Genomic DNA, 19,421 nt, shown 5'->3' on the forward strand with positions numbered 1-19,421 from the left:
CCTTTACTCCGGATACCGCCGACGCCCAGCCAGCCGCGCACAAAGGCCCAGAGTGAGCGTCCTCCGCGCCCTCACACGCGATGCATAAGAGCCCGCGGGTCGTCGGCGACGAGCGGGCTACCCCGTCACTCGGCAACTTCGCCTACTACTACTGGCTGTGGTGGTGGTGGCAGGGTGTCGTGTATGGCATGGCGTCGGCGCATCGGCCTGGCCCTGGATCGACGGCGCGGCGCAGGATACTAGGTGATGACTGTTGCATCTTGCCGCACTGTGATTGGGACGAGACACGTTCCAGGTTGTTTGCACACACATTGTCTCGGCCACTCTGTAACTACGGTCAGTCGTGGATGAGACCTCTGAAAAGGCCGCATATGGCGTCCCCAGTCTCTGTCCCACCTCTGCCACACCTTCCTTCAACCCACACTCCTTCATCGTCGTGGCTCTTGGGCAACGACTGTACGCTTCGTTGCTTCTCGCGCGGCGAGCATCAACACACCGTTGTGTGGGGGCCGTGTTGCTGCGACCGTCGCGTCCCGACACACCCTCTAGAGAGGACGGATCATCGTACTCCTCCTCCTTCACCCTGCCCATTCGATCAGAGAACTGTGATGCAGCATGCCAATTGAGCATGCATGAGCAGACCAGAGAGCTTTGAAGACCTCCCCTTCGGTGCAGCCGCCTCCACTGCCACACTCGCCGCCCGCGGCCCATGCGCCGGGGATTACCTGCCGTTAGAATTTGATCCCGCCGGCCCTACGTCAGGATTTTGATCCCGCTACCTCCATCTGAACTTTTGAAGTTTCCAGAGGCGGTCGACAGACCACCAAAGCAAGCTGGGCGACGACAAGCACCACTTCAACACCGACCGACAAACCGACGACGACGACCATGCCGACGGTGAGCGAGATTCAGCAGTCGGGAGACTTCTCCATCAAGAGCGAGGCCGTCACGCCCAAGCTCGACACGTCGCAGTGGCCTCTGCTGCTCAAGAACTACGACAAGCTCCTCGTCCGCTCGTCCCACTTCACGCCCATCCCCACCGGCGTCTCGCCCCTCAAGCGCGACCTCACCTCGTACGTCCAGTCGGGTGTCATCAACCTCGACAAGCCGTCCAACCCGTCGTCGCACGAGGTCGTCGCCTGGCTCAAGCGCATCCTCCGCGTCGAGAAGACTGGCCACTCGGGCACCCTCGACCCCAAGGTCACGGGCTGCCTCATCGTCTGTATCGACCGCGCGACCCGCCTCGTCAAGAGCCAGCAGGGCGCCGGTAAGGAGTACGTCTGCGTCGTCCGCTTCCACGACAAGGTCGAGGAGAAGGCGTTTGCCCGCGCTCTCGAGACCCTCACCGGCGCGCTCTTCCAGCGCCCTCCCCTCATCTCGGCCGTCAAGCGTCAGCTCCGTGTCCGCACCATCTACGAGTCCAAGCTCATCGAGTACGATGACCAGCGCAACCTCGGTGTCTTCTGGGTCTCGTGCGAGGCCGGAACCTACATCCGTACGCTCTGTGTCCACCTCGGTCTCCTCCTCGGCGTCGGCGCCCACATGCAGGAGCTCCGCCGTGTCCGCTCCGGTATCACCGGCGAGAACGACGACGTCGTGACCATGCACGATGTCCTCGACGCTCAGTGGCTCTACGACAACACGCGCGATGGTGAGTTTGGCGCTGTTTCGAGATTTTGTGGCACTAGCTGACGCCCCACCCAGAGACCTACCTCCGCCGCGTCATCCGCCCTCTCGAATCGCTCCTCACCAACTTCAAGCGCATTGTCGTCAAGGACTCGGCCGTCAACGCCGTGTGCTACGGTGCCAAGCTCATGATCCCCGGTCTCCTCCGTTACGAGGCCGACATTGAGGTTGGCGAGGAGGTTGTCCTCATGACCACCAAGGGTGAGGCCATCGCCGTCGGTATCGCCCAGATGTCGACTGTCGACCTCGCCTCGTGCGACCACGGTGTCGTCGCCAAGGTCAAGCGCTGCATCATGAACCGCGACCTCTACCCGCGCCGCTGGGGACTTGGCCCCAAGGCGCAGGAGAAGAAGAAGATGATCAAGAAGGGCGAGCTCGACAAGCACGGCAAGAAGATTGACGGTGTCACCCCTGCCGCCTGGTCCAAGGAGTACGTCGACTTCAACGAGGAGGGCGCGCCTGCCGCGATCGGCCTCGTCTCGACCCAGCCCGAGGCATCAACTTCTGCCACCCCTGCCGCCGCTGCCCCCGAAACCCCCGCTGCCGACGAGAAGAAGCGCAAGCGCAAGTCTGAGGCTGCCGACGAGGCTCCTTCTACCCCCGCCGATGGCGACAAGAAGAAGAAGTCGAAGAAGGTCAAGACCGAGGACGGCGAGGAGCGCGAGGAGACGGCCGAGGAGCGGGCAGCTCGCAAGGCAGCCAAGAAGGCCAAGAAGGAGAAGGCTTAGATTTGGTGAGGGGATTTGGGGGCCTAGCATATGTACTTGTATCTCTTCTACATGCGATACCATCGCGACTGCGTGTGGGGGTGGGGAGTGTGCCTTGTGTCGGTTTGACATTTGGCGTCAAGATGCCACTTGCGTCGTAGTGATAACGGTGTGCATATGCCAGCCTTATCTCGGCTTCTGACCGAAGTCCGTTCGCATCTCAACTTCAACCCTCGTCCCGCCCACGCCCTACTCCTCGTCCACCTCTATCTCGCCCACCCACTCCCTACTCCTCGTCCACCTGCAGCTCCTTGTTGACCTGCGAGTAGACCTCGAAGAAGGTCTTGAACAGGTTGATGTAGTTGCGGACGTCTGCCGACCCGGCCGTCTCGCGGATCGAGTGCATCGAGAGCTGGGCGATGCCAATGTCGACGGTGCGGACGTGGGTCGAGAGGTGGGGGCCGACGGTGGAGCCGCAGGTCGAGTCGTTGCGGATCTCAAACTCCTGGGTGGGGACGCCTGCGCGCTGGGCGATGCGGCGGAGGAGGAAGGTCGTCTGGGCGTTGGACGTGTAGCGCTGGTTTGCGTTCGTCTTGATCACCACACCGCCGTTGATGCGCGGCGCATTGTTGCGCTCGTACCGCTCGTCGTAGTTGGGGTGGATGGCGTGGCCCATGTCAGCCGAGATGAGGAACGAGTTTGCCAGGATCTGGTAGTAGCCCCTGTCTGCGTTGGGGAGCTTTGTGAGCATCTCAACAAACGACGGGAGGAGGTTGGACTCTGCACCGTGGTGCGAGACGGATCCGACCTCCTCGTTGTCGAAGAGGATGACGCAGCGGACATTCGGCTCGTCGCTGTCCTTGCCCGACGCGGCCTCGGCCTCGACCGCCTCGGCGAGGCCCTCGATGGCCGCGTACGAAGTGTACAGGTTGTCGAGGCGGGGCGAGAAGATGAACTCGTTGTTGAGGCCGCCGACGGCCGACGGCTGCGTGTCGAAGAGGGACAGCTCAAAGTCGTGAATGTCTGCGACGTTTACGCCGAGCTCGTCGGCGATCACGGCGAGCAGCAGCGGGTGGTGGCGCTCCTCAGCAAACGAGGGCTTGGCCTTGCCCTCGGGCCCGGGCGTGCCCGCGCGGCTGCCGCTCGCATTCAGCTGCTCGTTGATCAGCCCGAGCACGGGGAGGAATTGGGTCTCCTTGTTGAACTTGAGCTGCTCGTTGACGCCGCGGTCGAGGTGGATGGCGAGGGTCGGCACGCGCAGGATCGGGCGGTCGATCTTCACGAGCTTGGACGTGAACTCTGCCTTTGCGCCGGGCGTCGCGACGATAACGCGGCCCGCGATCGACAGGTCGCGGTCAAACCACGTGTGCCACAGCCCGCCGCCGTAGAGCTCTGTCCCGACCTGGAGGTAGCCGACCTTCTCCTTCTTGCTGACGGGGCGGACCTTGAGGCAGGGGCTGTCGACGTGGCCGACGGCAAAGCTCACGGCGTTGGGCGTGCCCTTGTGCGGCAGGGTGAAGGCGACAATCGAGGATTGGTTGCGCGTGTAGTAGTACTTGCCGCCGGGGACGAGGTTGACCTGCTGCTCACGCTCAGAGAGCTTCTCAAAGCCGGCCTTGTGCAGCCGCTTGGCGAGGTTGGCCACGGCGTGGAACGGCGTCGGCGACGCCGTGACAAAGTCGCAGAACTTGGTGGCGTCGACGGGGGCGGCGGCGGGGAGCTTCATGGTGCTGGTTGAGAGAGAGAGCAGTCGTTGCAGCGTTACGCGCATGGAGAGATGGGCAGGTGGGTGGCTTTGGGCCTTGTCCCGTTGGCTCGCGGGCTTGCCTGGCTGGCTCGCACATCGTTGTACCACATGATGGCATGACGCAAACAGGGACCACGCGATGTGAGGCACGTGAGGATTCCGGAGGTATCCGAAATTATGTAAGCGGGGATTGGGTCGAAACTATCGGCGATATAGTTAGTCCCGACGCCAAAGGACGCAATACGTGTCATTTCGGTGGCCTTCGTTATCAGTTCGATTCACCCAAGCTGTCAGTGCACCCAGCCCTTGCCCCAGCCAGGCTGCCTGCCGTCCCACCCGCCCACACCCGCCCTGCGCACCCTCCCACTGTCGCTCCCTCCCACCGCCGCCGCTGCCGCCAAGTCGACAAGCTACTCAAGCCCAGTGCAGTCTCGTTCTCTACTCTTCAAGAACACTAGCCAAAATGGTGCGTGCCGACGACGGCGACGGCCACAGCGACGAGCAACACAGTGCTGACAGTGACCGCGTCTCTTCCCCCTCGACCCCGACATGATTTGTTTGCTCGCTCGCGATCCACGGCCGCCCTCGACAACTTTTCGATGTCCCCCTCATCCACCTACACCCTCCGCTCTCGACCACGCCGCTGCGTTCTCTCCAACAGGGTCGCGTCAGGACCAAGACCGTGAAGCGTGCTTCCCGCGTTCTCATCGAGAAGTACTACCCCCGCCTCACCCTCGACTTCCAGTGAGTGCGCTTGGAGGCGCGCGTGGACTGGGCTGCGACGTCTGCGACGGGCTTGGAATGGATGGGACGGTCGCGGGCATGGAGTGCGAGGGAGCGGGGAGGGGACGCTGGTCGTGGAGCCGGGCGCGGCGATGCGTGGAGACGTTGAATCGGGCGGCTGGACACTTTGTGTCGAAGCTTGGCCCGGTCGTCTCCAACCGCAAACTGCCCGCCTGCAAACTGCCAGCCGTCCCTCCCACTGCTTCTGGCAGCCTTGCGTGCCGTGCTCGACGTCCTGTTTCCCAGGCCCGTAGCATCCCAGCACGCGTCGCGCCTGTAGCAATTTTTCTCGACACGCGACTAACCATCCCAGCACCAACAAGCGTCTCCTCGATGAGGTCGCCCAGGTTCCCTCCAAGCGTCTTCGCAACAAGATCTCGGGCTGTGAGTATGCCGAGGGCGCGCAATTTGCGCGCTCCATGCGCCGTCTCGTGCTCTACTAACCCACCCAGTCACCACCCACCTCATGAAGCGCATCCAGAAGGGTCCCGTCCGCGGCATCTCGTTCCGTCTCCAGGAGGAGGAGCGTGAGCGCAAGGACCAGTACGTTCCCGAGGTCTCGGCCCTCGCCGTCTCGGCCGAGTCGCCCCTCGAGGTCGACACCGAGACCAAGGACCTCCTCCGCTCGCTCGGCCTCGACGCCCTCCCGGTCAGCGTCGTTGCCGTCTCGGCCTACCAGCCCCGCGAGCGCAAGGGCCGCTACGTCCCCGGTGCCGGCAAGGCTTAAAGGGCGTTGTGACATTTGTAGCGTGATGGATGGCTTCATACTCATGGCAGCGCGGGTGCAGCGAGCGGGAAGTAGGGTGTGGGGCGTGCCGCTGTTCAACAGCATGGCCATGCGCGTCAGTCGCAGGCGGTGACCGCTGCAGTGTACGGCAGGTTGGGGCGGCTGCATGGAGACGGAGCGGGGCTGTGACCGCGGGCAGGATGCAGGATGGGCAGGACGTAAGTAAGGCTGAGGAGCCGGGCTGAAGGAGACGGCCGTCTTCAAGTCGAGAGGGCCAGAGGTGGTGCCGCGACGCGCACCCAGTCACGCGCCAGCACGTCCTCGTCACGATGCGGTGGAGCGAGGAGCGCTGCACTGCCCGGCGTCAACGAGGCGACGAGCGAGCATCGTCGTGGACGTCTGGCGGAGCGGCGCGTGGCGCCCGACGTAACGTGGAGGTGGAGGTGGGCCGCCTATGTTGTTGCCACCCGGCTGCGTGCCCCTAGCCCCGTCCACTGTCGACGCGCCTTCGCTCACCGCGATCACCGCTCACTCGCCCCTCAACGAGCGGTGCAGGTGACCCTCGTGCAGCGCATCTGTCCTCTTCGCGCGCATCCACGTATCGATCGACGTATCGCCTCGCCCTCCCCTCCCCGCCCCCTCACATTTAACCCAGCTCGCGCCACCCGCCCCCCCCCCTTCCCCCCAACCATGGAACTCGCCAAGTCGTTCCTCAGCTACATCATCTTCCCGCCGCGCCTGCCCACGTTCTCGAGCGTGCGTCTCGACACGCCGATGAGCAGCTCGACCAAGCCGCGCGAGGGGCAGCTCCACGCCACGTCGTACACTTCGCGCGCCGTGTCGCTCCCCGACGACTTCCTCGTCGCCGACCCGCCCGACGCAACGCCGATAACCTACGCGCCGATTGAGTGGGCGAGCACAGCGCTGCCAGAGAACGGGGGGCACTACGCCGCCGTGCTCGACGGCGTGCTCTCCCGCTCTGAGTGTGCGCAGCTCCTCGCATTCGCCGAGGAGAGCGTGACCGGCCTCGCTGGGGGCGACGCGAGCGCGTGGCGCCCAGCGCTGGTCAACGCCGGCCCTGGCCTGGAGGTCCTCATGACCGACTACCGTAACTCGGACCGCATTGTCTGGGACAACCAGGAAGTCATGGACCGGCTCTGGCGGCGCATGGTGACGATTCCCGAGGTGCGCGACAAGCTCGCGCGCGCGACGACGGGCGACACGCCGTACGTCTTCGACCGGGTCAACGAGCGCGGCAGGTACCTCCGCTACGGGCCGGGCCAGTTCTTCAAGCCGCACTGCGACGGGCCGTACTACTACGAAAAGGACGGCAAGGCCTACCTCACCTTCTTCACGATCCAGCTGTACCTCAACGACAGCGTCGAGGCGTTTGCGAGCAGCGCCGAGGCCAGGGCGGCCGGCGCGACACTCAGAGGAGGGGCCACCGCCTTCCTCGCGCGCCGCCACCGCAACGACCGTGGGCCGGACCGCCGCGTAGACGTCCACCCCAGGGCTGGGCGCGTGCTGCTCTTCCAGCACGAGGCCCTCTACCACTCTGGCGAGAGGGTGACGGCCGGCGTCAAGTATACCATGCGCACCGACGTGCTGTTCAGCAGCGAGGCGGCGTAGGGGGTGGGGGTGGGGGTGGGGGCGGGGGTGTGCATCCGACGTGTGTTTGCATCTGGCGTGTTTGCATGTAGATAGAGCATGTTGTGTGCATGAACAGTTCCGAGACGACCACCGACCACCTCCGCTCCGATTGTCCGCAGCATACGCCCACCCCACCGCACCCACGCTCGCTTGCCTGTGGCAGCACGCACGGCACGAGGCAGGCAGGCACTGTGCATGTGTCCATGGGTAGTCGCTGCGATCGCTGCCCATCGATGCCCTCGTGCGCCGGCAGTCACGATCCCACGCTGCATGACGGCGAATGACGCCGCGCGCGACGCCCATGACGCTCGCTATCAGCCCGTGGCGTGGCGGTGGCGTGCGGCGTGCGTGTCGACCACTGACGGCGCGCGGCGCTCTCCGGCCGGCCGGACGCGCGATAGGCGGCCACGTCCACGTTGATACGCACGCAGTCGGGCGTCGTCGCGTCGTTGTAGCACGACAAAGCAGCCAGCCCCCCTGCTTGTTCCAGAAGCCGGCTATCCCTACCCAGCATACCCAGCGGCAACCGCGTAGCTTGCTGCGGGCTGCGGGCTGAGAGCTGAGAGCCTGTGACTCTGCCTCGGAGAACGGAGCATGTCGGAGCGTCACGTCAGTGCCGACGACGCGAACATTGCGAGTTTCCCGGGCGCATGCTGTATTCGATTCGATTCCAGCAGCGTGCCGCGAGCCGGACCGGCGGTCGAGACCTTGCTACTGCAAAGCGCACGCAAGGCTTGGCACGTCGGCCCATTGTCCGATCGTCGCTGTCCGAGCCGGCGGGCGGCCCGCAGCCGCCTAGCCAAGCAAACACAGGTAGACGCTCGCTGCATGCACGCGAGTGGACTGGCTGGGAGAGGCGAGCGAGGGGGAGGAGTGGGCAGGCGAGCGGCTGGCAACCCCGCCCCCGGCCGGCCGGCGGCGCACGTTCATGGGGTGGGGAGGGTGGCACCGGTGCGGTCGCCTCAAAGCCCTGCCTGCGTGCGTGCCGTGTCCGGCACTCTGCCTCCCGGTGGTCCGGCGGCGGTCGTCGTCGCCGTCGTCGTCGCTTTTTTTTGGGTCACTGCCACTTTGTTTTCCTTTACTGCAAGAGGCCTCGACTATTCCCACGCTACAAGAATCGTCATGCGGGGATGTAAGCGGCGATAGATGGCATGCATTCACCCGACTTGTTGTTGGTTGGGTGCTGTGACTGGCTGGTGCATGGCTATAGTTTGCCGAGGGGTAACCCCCCGTGTCCCCGGATTTAGCCCTTCCCACGTGCAGTGCTGGCTGGCGGCGCTGGCTTGCCGCTTATCACGTTTACTTATATCACACTGCCGGTTGTTATATATCACACAGTGTGCAACGACAACCTTGACTGTGCCCCTCTCTATCCCCATCCCGCCCGTTCACAACATTTCTTTGTTGCGGCGCCCGTCGACTTGGACATTGTTATCCCACTCTCTCCCTCTCTTTCTCAGCAGCAGCGACACAAACAGCAACAGCAGCGACAACATCACCCCCCCTCCCCCTTCCCCCATTCCCCACCACGAGCAACTTTTAAAACCGGACCCTGCCGTCGCTGCGTGATTGATCATCTCATCGCCTCGTCGCCACCCGCTTCGCTGGCAACATCTCTCGCAATCTCCCACCCACCCACAAACCACAAACCACACCGCCTCTGCCCACAATGGCGTCCATGGACGATCTCATCTCGACCCTCAACGGCGGCATGCACGTCGGCCAGCAGCCAAACGACCTCAAGGAGCTGCATGCAAAGCTCACCCAGACGCTGCATCAGCCCACCCTCAACCACTATCGGCCGATCCCGCCCGCGACAGCCCAGGGCCCGCACGACTCGGAGCCCGTCCCGCCGCCGGCACCAGTGAGCTCGTGGAACGAGCCGGCGCAGCCCACGAGCCATCTGCTCAGCTCGGCCGGCTCGGCGTGGTCGACTGGCCTCGGCAACTCGCCCCGGCAGACCATCCACCCCGCCGCCGCTTCGCCTTCCAACGCCGGCTCGGTCGCCTTTGTCGGTCGCCGCGAGACGGGCTTTAGCGCCCCCGTCAAGAGCAACGAGCAGCCAAAGGCGCCCAGCGCCGTTCACCGCCCCCACCACAACACGGTGCTGCCGTCAAATGCGTCGCCCGTCGACACTGGCGGCTTTACCCACGACGCCTTCCGCCCGCTGTGGGAGTCGAACGAGCCCAAGGCGCACTGGCAGGGCTTTACAAACAGCCGATAGCCATGACCGACAGTGACCGACGACAGTGTTCAGCAGTTTGTTTCGCATAATCAAAAGCCGGCGCCGGCGCTCCGCGACTAGCTCAACACCGAGCTTGGGGCCACGCCAGTGGACAAGACACGCCCAACCCACGTTCGATGCCGCCGCCACCGCCGCGCCAACTCGGCTCGGCTCGACACCCACCACTCGCACCACCTTCTCATCACATCGCCTTACATGTAGTAGAACACACAGACACACCACACCCCACTGTACAACTTTTGACCGCGAATTATGCGCTCCTCGCCCTGGCGACATCGGCACTCCCCCGAGGTCGTTCCTTGAAGTCGAATCGACCCCGGCCTGCCGGTCCGCCGGTTCCGAACTTCTCCCTCGCGTATTCACGTCGTCGCGCCTCCCTCATGTTCACGACCACCGTACGGCTCGCTGCTGGCGCCGCCCGCCGTGCATGTCCACACATATCATCATAGACTTTGCGTATGTGATCATTCGATGCATGTACCCATGACAGGAATGGTGGCGGTGTGCCGTGGCAATCTAGCCTCTGTCCTACTGCTGCCGAGGCAGGCCGCGGAGCTCTCGCCGCTGCACCTCGCCTCGTCGCCTCCTCGCCCTGCCTCACCTCCCCACGTCGGCCCACAAGATGCGCACTGGGTGTGCGCTGGGCCTAACGCTGGGTCTAAACTGCGCTCTGTCGGACGCCCGCGAGCCGGTCGGCGGCCTACTGTGCGTCAGTGGGCGCCCACTACGCGGGCAGCACTGCCGCCCCGCGGCACTCACCCCTCTGATGTAGGGCAGGGAGAGGAAGGATCCGATGACGGGTATTTGCCTGAGCGCCTGGAGCACGACGGGGAAGAAGGAGCTGGGGGTGGGGTCAGCCGCAGTTCGCCGGTGATGCGGTGCCGGGGAATGTCCAGCCCTCGCGTGCGGCGGCAGGCTTGGCCCGGGGCCGCAGCGACCCTCGACGCTCGCCAGGCCACAGCCGAGCCCTCGCTCCTGACACACTCGATGCCGCCGCAACGCGCGATACCCGACCACTACCCACCCAAACAGGCCGATAAAGCCTACAAACTCGACGAGGATGCCGATCTTGGGCCACCTCGCGAATACCAAGATGCTGCCGTCAGCCTTTCCCCCAAGGCCAACTCACATGCCGCCAAAGAAGCACACGGTGCCGCGCCACTTCTCGCGCCGCGAGAAGAAGTAGAACGTCCGCGTCGGGCCGATGATGAGCGGCAGCCCGGTGAGGAAGAGGATCTGGCGCCGGCGTCAGCTCGGTAAGTGGGCCAAGCAGGTACGCACGTTGCCCAGCGCGAGCAGGGGGCGGTCGAAGAAGAGGAGGATGGCTGGGGTGTGAGCTGGCCCAGCGCGCACGCGACGACGCAACGCACCGAGGAACTGGAGGAACACGCCGGCGGCGACGAGGCCGACGCCGATCTCTGCGGGGTTAGCGGGTGCAGCTCGGGGGACGCACTTTGCCTGTCGCTGAGCCACATTGCGTGCTGGGATGGACGACGCGTTGTTGACTTGTCGGCGTCGTTGGCGTCAAATGAGCGGAAACGTCGTCGCGGGGGCGGATAGGACGGCGGACGAGCGCGGCGTGGCGGGGGGCGGGGGGCGTGGCGCGCCACGTGGAGAGGCCGCGTGGCTTTGGTCCCGGCGTCAGAGGCCACGTGGCGCACGTGGCATCCCAAGCAAGTGGCGATCTCCACTGCGCGACAGTGGCACCGGCACCACACCAGAGGAAGACGACGCCGACGCGTTCCTCGAGTCTTCGCACAACTTAACTCTATCCCAATCTCCACCACCCCCCTGGCCGCGTTTCACGCGCACCAGCACCCATCAACGCCGCACCCATGGCCGAACCTAGACGCGAGGTGAAACCGGGTGCAGATCGCTCCGGGCGTTTAGAGCTCCTCCAGTCGATGTTTGGCGGGGTATGAAACGGCCTGCTGCTCAACAACGGACCCACTGGCCACTGGAGGGAGCACGGAGCGCGCGACCCACTCTGAGCTTGAGGCTGCTGCCCACACCGCCTCGCGCAGATGTTTGTCGGCGTTGTCGCCAAGACTTGGCCGTGTTGGTGTTGTGGCGACGCTCTGCGGCGCATAAAAGGACGCGATGGGGGCCGAGTCCACGCCCACACCACGCCACACCATGCTCACCCTCCCCATCGCAGTCAGCCTCCTCGCGCTCCTCGCGCACGCCGCGCCCGCCCCGCCAGCACGCACTCAGCCCTGCAAGGACGGCTACTGCTACGGCGAAGGCACAGACCTCCCTGTTGTCCCTCCTGTTCCGACTATCAACCCCGACGACGTGATTTCGCAGCCTAACGAAACCCCCGCGCCAGAGCCCGAGCCGGCCCCGGCCCCCGCTCCAGCCCCGGCACCGGCACCCCAGCCCGCACCCGGCGGCAGCGGCACCATCGTCGCCGTTGGTGGCACGGGCAGCAGCACGGGCAGCGGCACGACCAAGGGCTTCGGTCCCCCCGGCGGGGGCAAGGACAAGCCGAGTCTCCCGGGGCCCGCGCTCACAAATATGCAGAACTGGGACTGGGAGGTGTATGCCAAGTACTCTGCGTGAGTGCTCTCCGCACGCGAGGCTGACGGCAGCGCGTCCAAGTGCGACCCGGAGGCTGTGAGACATTGGCTGTGTAAGCCGTGCTGGGACCTCAACAAGCGCGGAAAGCACAGCGTCAAGATGCACGGCGACGACGTGCGCCTCCCAAAGCGTGCGTTTCAGTCCGGGGCGAGCTGACAGCAGACTACGTCGTGGTCAACGAGGACCACAAGCATGCCATCCTCGCGATCGAGGGTATGGTGCCATTAACCTATTTGGCCAGCGTTAGTCAGCAAGCGCACCGGCTCCAAAAGGACTACGACCCCTTTATCCCGGACAATGTAGAAGTGTCCAGTGGATTCTACGGTCTTTCGAAAAGGATCGACGAGAGCACCAAGGACGTGCTTGTCAACGGTGTCGCCGACGGGTCCATCGAGCACATCATCATCGTGGGGCACTCGCAGGGCGGAGCGATCGCCGAGCTCCTCGGTCCGCGCCTCGTCAACCGCTTCAAGCGCAGGGCGACCGTCACTGTACGGACATTCAACCCTCCGAGAACGGGGACGGCCGCGTGGGCCGACTACCTCGAGAAGACGATGGAGGTGGGGCGTTTCGGCTACGCGATCCACTCGGTGGATCAGGTGCCGCACCTACCAACCCACCTTATGGGTTTGTTCGGTCCCGTGAAAGCTGTCCACCCCCGTGGCGAGGTCTTCGTCACCAAGGATGGCGACTACGCCGCCTGCGAGGGGAGAGAGAACCCCAGTTGCGCCATGGGCCAGGAGAACCTGAACTGGGACTTTTGAGTACGGCAGGCGTGAGCATCGCTGAGTTGCAGCCACAGCGGGCCGTTCTGGGGCGTCAAGCTCGAGTGCCCTGGTCCCCAGTGGGAATGAATACGCGGACTGAAGCATGAATGAAATGTCTGCTGCTGCTGTCGGGCCGGCGTAAAACTGAACCGAAGCTGTCTGAACATCTATGCTACATTCACGGTGCCGTACATACGCCTCAGCGCGCAAGATGCGTCCGCCCAGGCCATCCCAATTCCAGTACGGGTCTAGCTGGCACCAACCTGCACGTCAGCGGAGCCAAGCCAGCAGACGTACCCTACTCCACGGCCGCCACTAGAACGACGGGGGCACCGGCTGCCCGTCGGTCTTGAACGAGGGGGGGATCTGCTGGCCGCCCTTTGCCTCGGGCTCAGGCTCGCGCTTCCACCGCGGGGCCGAGCCCCCGGTTCCCTTGGTCCAGTTGTCCTTGGGCTCGGGCTCGGCGTCGGCGTCGGCGTCGGGCTCGCGCTTCCACCGGGGCGCGCCGCCGCCCTTGATCCAGCTGTCCTTGGCCTCGGCGCCGGCGTCGGCGTCGCGCCTCCACCGCGGCGCGGAGCCGCCCGTGCCCCAGCCCCTCTGGGCGTCGGGCTCGGCGAGGGGCGCGGCGAGCGCGGTGGCGGCGAGGGCGAGGAGGAGGGCGAGGGACGTCTTCATTGTGGTGTTGGTCGGGGGCGGTCTGGATGTCGATGGGGGTGGCTTTGACAGGGGGGTCGGCTTATGTATCCTGGGATGGGGCCGGTGTGTGTCCGACGAGCGCGTACCCCCGCGATGACGAGATGTATCGCTTCCTTAATGAAATCGTCGATCTGGTGATCGCGAGTCCCGTGGCTTGGCGGCTCTGTGCCACTGACGTGCCACCCGTAGCCCCGTTCCGACAAAGTTGAGCCTAGAAGCGGCGGTTGCGACGCCGTGCTGAGATGCCGGCGGGCACAGCGCACAAAGCACCTCTGCTCAACATGCAGCGCATGTTGTGCTCAAAGAAGGGAGGGGAAGGGAGGCGGAGGACGACGCCACCACGCCTGCCGCGGGAGGCAAATTCAATCTCGGTGCCGGCACCCGTGCTTTCCAATGTGGCGAGTCCCGCATCGCCTACGCCACTTCGGGATCCGAAACGTGCTCCGATCAACCCGAGGACGAGCAAGTTCCGCGTCATCGGCCTATCCCCAGCTCGGGTGCAGCCCCCTCTCGGCCCGCTTATCTGCCTGTGAGCCGCGCCACGCCTCGCGCGCCGCTCCGCCCGGCATGGGACATCCAGCGATGAGTTTCGGCAATGTGTCAGTTTCCATATGATGGCTTTGGGCAAGTGCTGGGAGCGGTGAGTGTGAAGAGCGCCCACCGGTTTATGTATGTGTATCAGTCACTAGACTCGAGCGAGTGCGCTCGAGCGACGCCGTCGCAGGCACGTCGGCGCGAGGCCATGTGGCGGCTGTCCTGCAGCCTGTGCAACCGTCGCCACATTGGGCCGTTGTCGCTCGAGGCAGAGTGGAGTAAGGACAGATTTCGAACGACTCTGCTCGCTTCAGGTCTCGCGGGCACAATGCATGGAGGTTTATCATGAGACGTCTGGGCCCACGTCCTCGGGCTGGAGAACGAGCCATCGTGACGGCGCCAGGTTCAGTGTCGTCGACTACCGCACGATGAGACAACGCTTCGGGGAGATGATCGTGGTGGTCTCTCGGGGACAGGGCGAGGAACAGAGAGAGCTGACCGCACACACGCCACGGCGCTCCACACTGCCACACTTCCGTGCACCTCACACACGTCCACCTCACTCATCCATCTACGGCTACAAAACCTGTTGGCAGCCGGGTCGTGGGTCTCTACCAGTTTGCGGGGGACGCGCACTAGTAGCAGCTGGGCACGCATCAGAGCGGCTCATCACACCGAGACACGGCTTACGCTTACTTGTCCTTCTCGCAGACCTCCTTCTTCCAGTGGGGCGCGCCGTCGCCGCCGCCCCACCAGCCCTGGGGCTCGGCATGGGGCTCGGCATGGGGCTCTGCATCCTTCTTCCAGCGGGGGCCGCCGCTGCCGCCGCCCCAGATCTGGGGGTGCGCGTCGGTGTCGGCCTTGGGGATGGGTGCGGCGAGCGAGGCCGCGGCGCCGAGGAGGAGGAGCAGCGCGGGGAGCATTGTCGGTGAGTGAGCAACAGCACAACGGAGACGCCGCAGGGCCTTAAGTATGCCCCACTAAACCCAAGGGGTGGTGCGAGAGGGACAGTGCGTGCAGCGCTACTTCGGCGTGGGGCGAAGGGCGCTGCCAAGCTGCTTCTCGTCACTCATTACCCGTGGCGCGCCATGGCTGGGGCGTGGTCGCCGTCGCGCCGATTGCTGCACGCGTCGTGTGTGGAGGCGTCGTGTCGACTGCAGCGTGGGCTGTGCTGCACCTGGCTGCGTGCACGCGTGCACGCCGTCGACTGTGTGCGTGAGGCGGGGCTGATGATCGCTCGCCATGCAGCCTGCCCTTGTGCCACACCCAGCCACGTGGCGCGCAAGGCCCCCCCGCCGCCGTGGCTGCCTATCGGCGTCAGGACACTGACACCGGCTACTACCACACGATAACGACGCGGCGCAGCGCATCTCGACGTCCAGGGACGCGTGCATGCGTCGTCCGAGGAGAGCGGCCGCCCGCGCCCGCGCATGACCGCAGCTCGCGGTGCCAAGATGCGCAGAGGCCGACCCCATTCCTCCAGTGCGGAGGATGTGCAGCGGCGCAACGGCCCCGTTGGCCGCCGTCAGCCACCGTGTCACCATTGTTCAGGTTGCCGCTGCGCATCGTCCCCGACCCATGGGTAGTGCGAGGGTTGGGTGCGAGGGGGGACCTGGGTGCTGCGACATGCCGCTGCATGCCGGCGGCAGAGCCAGGCGCGTGTCACAGGGATCGAGGAATTAAGGGGGTGAAAATGACGCAGTTTAGTGAGTTTCGGGGTGGTGACGACGCGGAGCTCGGAGAGAGACAACTGCTCAGCTGATTTGATTTTGCATTGGCCCGGAGGTGGTGGTCTCAACCTCGGCACAATGTGATCCGGGCCAGCAGCACTGCAGCGAGCGACAACAACGTGCAGGTCGACGGGGCAAGCTCGGTTGCATCCTAACACTTGCCCATACATACCCCACGTGCAATCTACCCAGTCTGCACCGAGCCAACAAGCCATGGTGGCAGACGACCCGTTCCACGAGCCGCCCGACACGCGGCGCACCGCGCCGGGCACGCCCATCCTGCGCGTGCACTCTGACGTGCGGCTGCAGGACCTGGCCCAGGTCGATCTCGGCGACCCGACGCACGGCGATCCCGTCCTGCCCCCCAGCCTGCCGCAGTCGGGCACGCGCACGCCCCGCAGAGTGCAGTGGACGGCCGACCATGTCGTCAACCTCGCGCCGGTGGCGACGCACCTGTCCGAGCGGTCCGAGCAGAGCGGCGTCACGGCCGACAGCTTGTCCAGCGTCAACATTGCGCTCGAGCGTTTCCAGAGCCACCGCACCGCGCCCACTGGCGTGAGCGGCACCAGCCTCGTGAGCATGGGCAGCAGCTTTGACGGCGAGGCCGGGGAGGACTACGACTACCGCCTCGATCCGGCGCCCATGCCCCCGTCCGACGACGACGAAGAGGTGACTGAGGAGAAGATCCTCGACAGCGGCGTCACGGACCAGGTCACCTCGTACGTCCCGCCTGGAGAGACGGACGGCCTGCCGTCCGCGCCGGATGCACCGGCGGCAGAGATGCAGCAGGCGACAAACCTCGTCCGGTCGCATACCAGCAAGTGGGGGTTACTGCGCCGCCGCGGGACCAAGGGGCAGCAGGGGACAATCAAGCGGAGGAATACGCAGCGGCGCGACGAGGAGGACGGGCGACGCATCAGCACCGACTCGCAGACGCCGCTGCACGACCTCGGCGCGCCGCCGAGGAACAACCCGCCGATCAACCCGCCGTTGAACGGTCCGCCGGGCGGTATGCCGGCGATCCCGGGCGGCACCTCGGTCCTGTCGTCCTTGCTGGCGCTGTACAACCAGCAGCAGATGCAGTCGGGGCACTCGACCCCCGGGAGCTCGCGGCCGCCGTCGAGCGCGGGCTCGATGGACGACGACTTTGGCGAGCACGCCCCTCACGCGCCGGCCAAGAAGAGCAGCCTGCCGTGGAAGCGCAGGAGCCGGCTGTCGCACGACTCGAGCCCGCACTCGCCCGGCTTTGGGGAGCACACGCGCTCCAAGTCGGAGACGAGCATCACCGACAAGGACTACAACGAGCCTAGCCCTGGCCTGCTCGGCTCGTTCCAGAAGGCCGTCGGCGCGTGGAAGGACACGGACCGGCCCAAGGCGTCGCGGTCTGGCGCGGGCGTGTTCGGCGCGCTCGTGCAGACCTCCGGCGCGATCGGCGCCGCGGCCGTCCCGACGTCGGCCACGCTCATGCCCGCCGCCAAGAAGCACGGGTACCATCTCAACCGGTACACGCTTGCCGAGGCCCCCATGGTCGAGTCGCCGCGCTCGGCGACTCTCCCGCTGTCGCCCGACCCTCAGGGCCGTCCGGCGAGCACGTACTCGGTGTCGACAATGGTCGAGGGCAGCGTGTCCGAGACGCTCATGCCCGACGAGCACGGCGTCCCGCGGAACAAGTCGTTCGACAACATTCTCACCATGAAGCGCAAGAACAAGCGCCCGACGCCGCTGCACCTCAAGTCGTTTGAGCGCCTCCCCGGGCTCGGGATTCGGTCGGCACGCACCACGCCAGACGAGAAGGGCGGGTCGGGGTACTTTGAGATCGCGGACGAGCAGCGGCAGCGCGACGAACAGCGGCGGCGCGAGTGGGAGGCTGAGAAGAAGCGGCGCAAGAAGGAGAAGGAGAAGAAGAAGAAGCAAGAGATCTTCATCATTCAGCACGTCGCGGCCGTGATCGCGCGACAGCAGTTCATCCTCAAGCTTGCGCGCGCGCTCATGATGTTCGGTTCGCCGAGCCACCGCCTCGAGACCCAGATCCAGGCGACGGCCAAGGTGCTCGAGATCAACGCGCAGGTCGTCTACCTCCCCAACACGATGCTCGTGTCGTTTGGCGACGACGCGACGCACACGTCTGAGACGAAATTCTTGAAGCAGGTCACCGGACTCGACCTCGGCAAGCTGCTCGCGACCCACAACGTCTACTGGGACGTGGTGCACGACCGCGTGTCGGTGGAGGACGCCAGCCGCGAGCTTGACAGCCTCATGACCACGCCGCCGTACTACAACACGTGGCAGACCATCCTCATCGGCGGCCTGTGTTCCGTCTTCATCTCGATCCCGTCGTTCTACGGCTCGTTCATCGACGCACTCATGTGCTTTGTGCTTGGCGCGTTTCTCATATCCGTGCAGATCGTGGCTGCGCGCAACGACATGCTCAACAACGTGTTCGAGATCACTGTGGCGACCCTCATTTCGTTCGTGGCCGCCGTCCTCGCCTCGACCCACTACTTCTGCTACACGGCTCTCGTGTCGGGCGGCGTCGTGCTCATTCTCCCCGGATACATTGTCCTTACAGGTGCACTCGAGCTAGCGTCGCGCAACATTACGGCCGGCGCAGTGAGAATCGGCTACTCGGTCATCTACTCGCTCTTCCTCGGCTTTGGCATCTCGATCGGCGCCGAGGTCTACTTCAAGATCAGGCGCGTCGGCGTGTTGAACGCCGACGACTATACTTGTGCGAACACTCATTACCCCGGCGCGCCGTGGTACATGAGCAAGCCGAGCGGGTACTGGTGTAAGTGGCGTGTGTTGCCGACAGTCAAGATCCTGACCCGCCAGACTACCTCTGCGTCCCCGCCTACTCCTTGCTCCTCTCCTTGAGAAACCAGCAGCCGATCTTTGCAAAGGAGCTGCCCGTCATGATCGGTATCAGCGTTGCAGGCTGGGTGACCAACCACTTTGCTGCGTTGCCACAGGCGTTCAAGGGCCGCTCGGACATTGTTTCGGCGCTTGGTTCTTTCGTCGTCGGCCTCCTTGGCAACCTGTATGGTCGCTTCTTTTCCAATGGCGCAAGCTTCCCAGTCATGGTCACTGGTATTCTGTTCCAGCTGCCCTCTGGTCTCTCGCAGGGCGGCATCTTCTCTTTTGTCGCCGACGCGTCCAAGAACAACTCGGTGGAGCAGTACAGCACGGGCTTTGGCGTTGCCCAGCAGCTCATCTCCGTGGCCATCGGTCTGACAGTCGGCCTGTTTGTCGCAGCTGGTAAGTGCAACGAGTCAAGTTGTGAATCGCATGCTCACCCACGTCCTAGTTGTCACTCATCCCTTCGGCGGCTCCAGAAGGCGCGGGGCCGGCATTTTCTCCTTCTAACTGGCCCACCTCCCATACTCCACTGCACTCAACCCATTACCCATTATCCAGTGTCATCTATAGAGACACTTTCCCAGCATTCCCATACACTGTATCATGTAGACTTGATAGACCATGCATCACTGTAGTCTTGCCGTGGAAGGGCCGCATGCGGGGTTACGCCACCTCCACCTTGTCTCACCTTGCCACTGAAATACCATGAGGTG

The 19,421-nt window shown here is 64.7% G+C and overlaps 10 protein-coding genes across 10 annotated transcripts; 6 read left to right on the forward strand and 4 right to left on the reverse strand.

Moving 5' to 3' along the window:
• Positions 1–888: 888 nt before the first annotated feature.
• On the forward strand, positions 889–2,414 carry CBF5 (centromere/microtubule-binding protein cbf5; the record flags this gene model as incomplete). Its single annotated transcript, XM_069349313.1, has 2 exons — positions 889–1,651; positions 1,705–2,414. The coding sequence occupies 2 exons, from the start codon at positions 889–891 to the stop codon at positions 2,412–2,414; spliced, it is 1,473 nt and encodes a 490-aa protein (XP_069212857.1).
• Positions 2,415–2,679: 265 nt separating this feature from the next.
• Positions 2,680–4,119, reverse strand: Q8F55_000663 (uncharacterized protein; the record flags this gene model as incomplete). The annotated part of the gene is made up of 1 exon (XM_069349314.1): positions 2,680–4,119. One exon carries the CDS (start codon positions 4,117–4,119, stop codon positions 2,680–2,682), a length of 1,440 nt encoding a protein of 479 aa, XP_069212858.1.
• Positions 4,120–4,603: 484 nt separating this feature from the next.
• RPS17B (40S ribosomal protein eS17) lies at positions 4,604–5,650 on the forward strand (the record flags this gene model as incomplete). Its single annotated transcript, XM_069349315.1, has 4 exons — positions 4,604–4,606; positions 4,802–4,884; positions 5,237–5,307; positions 5,376–5,650. 4 exons carry the CDS (start codon positions 4,604–4,606, stop codon positions 5,648–5,650), a joined length of 432 nt encoding a protein of 143 aa, XP_069212859.1.
• A 690-nt stretch (positions 5,651–6,340) lies between these two features.
• Positions 6,341–7,279, forward strand: Q8F55_000665 (uncharacterized protein; the record flags this gene model as incomplete). Its single annotated transcript, XM_069349316.1, has 1 exon — positions 6,341–7,279. One exon carries the CDS (start codon positions 6,341–6,343, stop codon positions 7,277–7,279), a length of 939 nt encoding a protein of 312 aa, XP_069212860.1.
• Positions 7,280–8,969: 1,690 nt separating this feature from the next.
• ERG27_1 (3-keto-steroid reductase) lies at positions 8,970–9,524 on the forward strand (the record flags this gene model as incomplete). The annotated part of the gene is made up of 1 exon (XM_069349317.1): positions 8,970–9,524. One exon carries the CDS (start codon positions 8,970–8,972, stop codon positions 9,522–9,524), a length of 555 nt encoding a protein of 184 aa, XP_069212861.1.
• Positions 9,525–10,203: 679 nt separating this feature from the next.
• GOT1 (Golgi Transport) lies at positions 10,204–11,020 on the reverse strand (the record flags this gene model as incomplete). The annotated part of the gene is made up of 7 exons (XM_069349318.1): positions 10,204–10,245; positions 10,305–10,386; positions 10,570–10,641; positions 10,675–10,781; positions 10,827–10,870; positions 10,916–10,963; positions 10,999–11,020. 7 exons carry the CDS (start codon positions 11,018–11,020, stop codon positions 10,204–10,206), a joined length of 417 nt encoding a protein of 138 aa, XP_069212862.1.
• A 661-nt stretch (positions 11,021–11,681) lies between these two features.
• On the forward strand, positions 11,682–12,889 carry Q8F55_000668 (uncharacterized protein; the record flags this gene model as incomplete). The annotated part of the gene is made up of 3 exons (XM_069349319.1): positions 11,682–12,103; positions 12,137–12,255; positions 12,288–12,889. The coding sequence occupies 3 exons, from the start codon at positions 11,682–11,684 to the stop codon at positions 12,887–12,889; spliced, it is 1,143 nt and encodes a 380-aa protein (XP_069212863.1).
• A 318-nt stretch (positions 12,890–13,207) lies between these two features.
• On the reverse strand, positions 13,208–13,567 carry Q8F55_000669 (uncharacterized protein; the record flags this gene model as incomplete). Its single annotated transcript, XM_069349320.1, has 1 exon — positions 13,208–13,567. The coding sequence occupies one exon, from the start codon at positions 13,565–13,567 to the stop codon at positions 13,208–13,210; it is 360 nt and encodes a 119-aa protein (XP_069212864.1).
• A 1,190-nt stretch (positions 13,568–14,757) lies between these two features.
• On the reverse strand, positions 14,758–15,045 carry Q8F55_000670 (uncharacterized protein; the record flags this gene model as incomplete). Its single annotated transcript, XM_069349321.1, has 2 exons — positions 14,758–14,767; positions 14,819–15,045. 2 exons carry the CDS (start codon positions 15,043–15,045, stop codon positions 14,758–14,760), a joined length of 237 nt encoding a protein of 78 aa, XP_069212865.1.
• A 1,020-nt stretch (positions 15,046–16,065) lies between these two features.
• Positions 16,066–19,215, forward strand: PRM10 (pheromone-regulated protein prm10; the record flags this gene model as incomplete). The annotated part of the gene is made up of 3 exons (XM_069349322.1): positions 16,066–18,640; positions 18,685–19,107; positions 19,157–19,215. The coding sequence occupies 3 exons, from the start codon at positions 16,066–16,068 to the stop codon at positions 19,213–19,215; spliced, it is 3,057 nt and encodes a 1,018-aa protein (XP_069212866.1).
• Positions 19,216–19,421: the final 206 nt, after the last annotated feature.

This window comes from Vanrija albida, assembly GCF_041260175.1.
Source record: "Vanrija albida strain AlHP1 chromosome Unknown contig_1, whole genome shotgun sequence".
In the NCBI taxonomy this organism is placed as follows: domain Eukaryota; kingdom Fungi; phylum Basidiomycota; class Tremellomycetes; order Trichosporonales; family Trichosporonaceae; genus Vanrija; species Vanrija albida.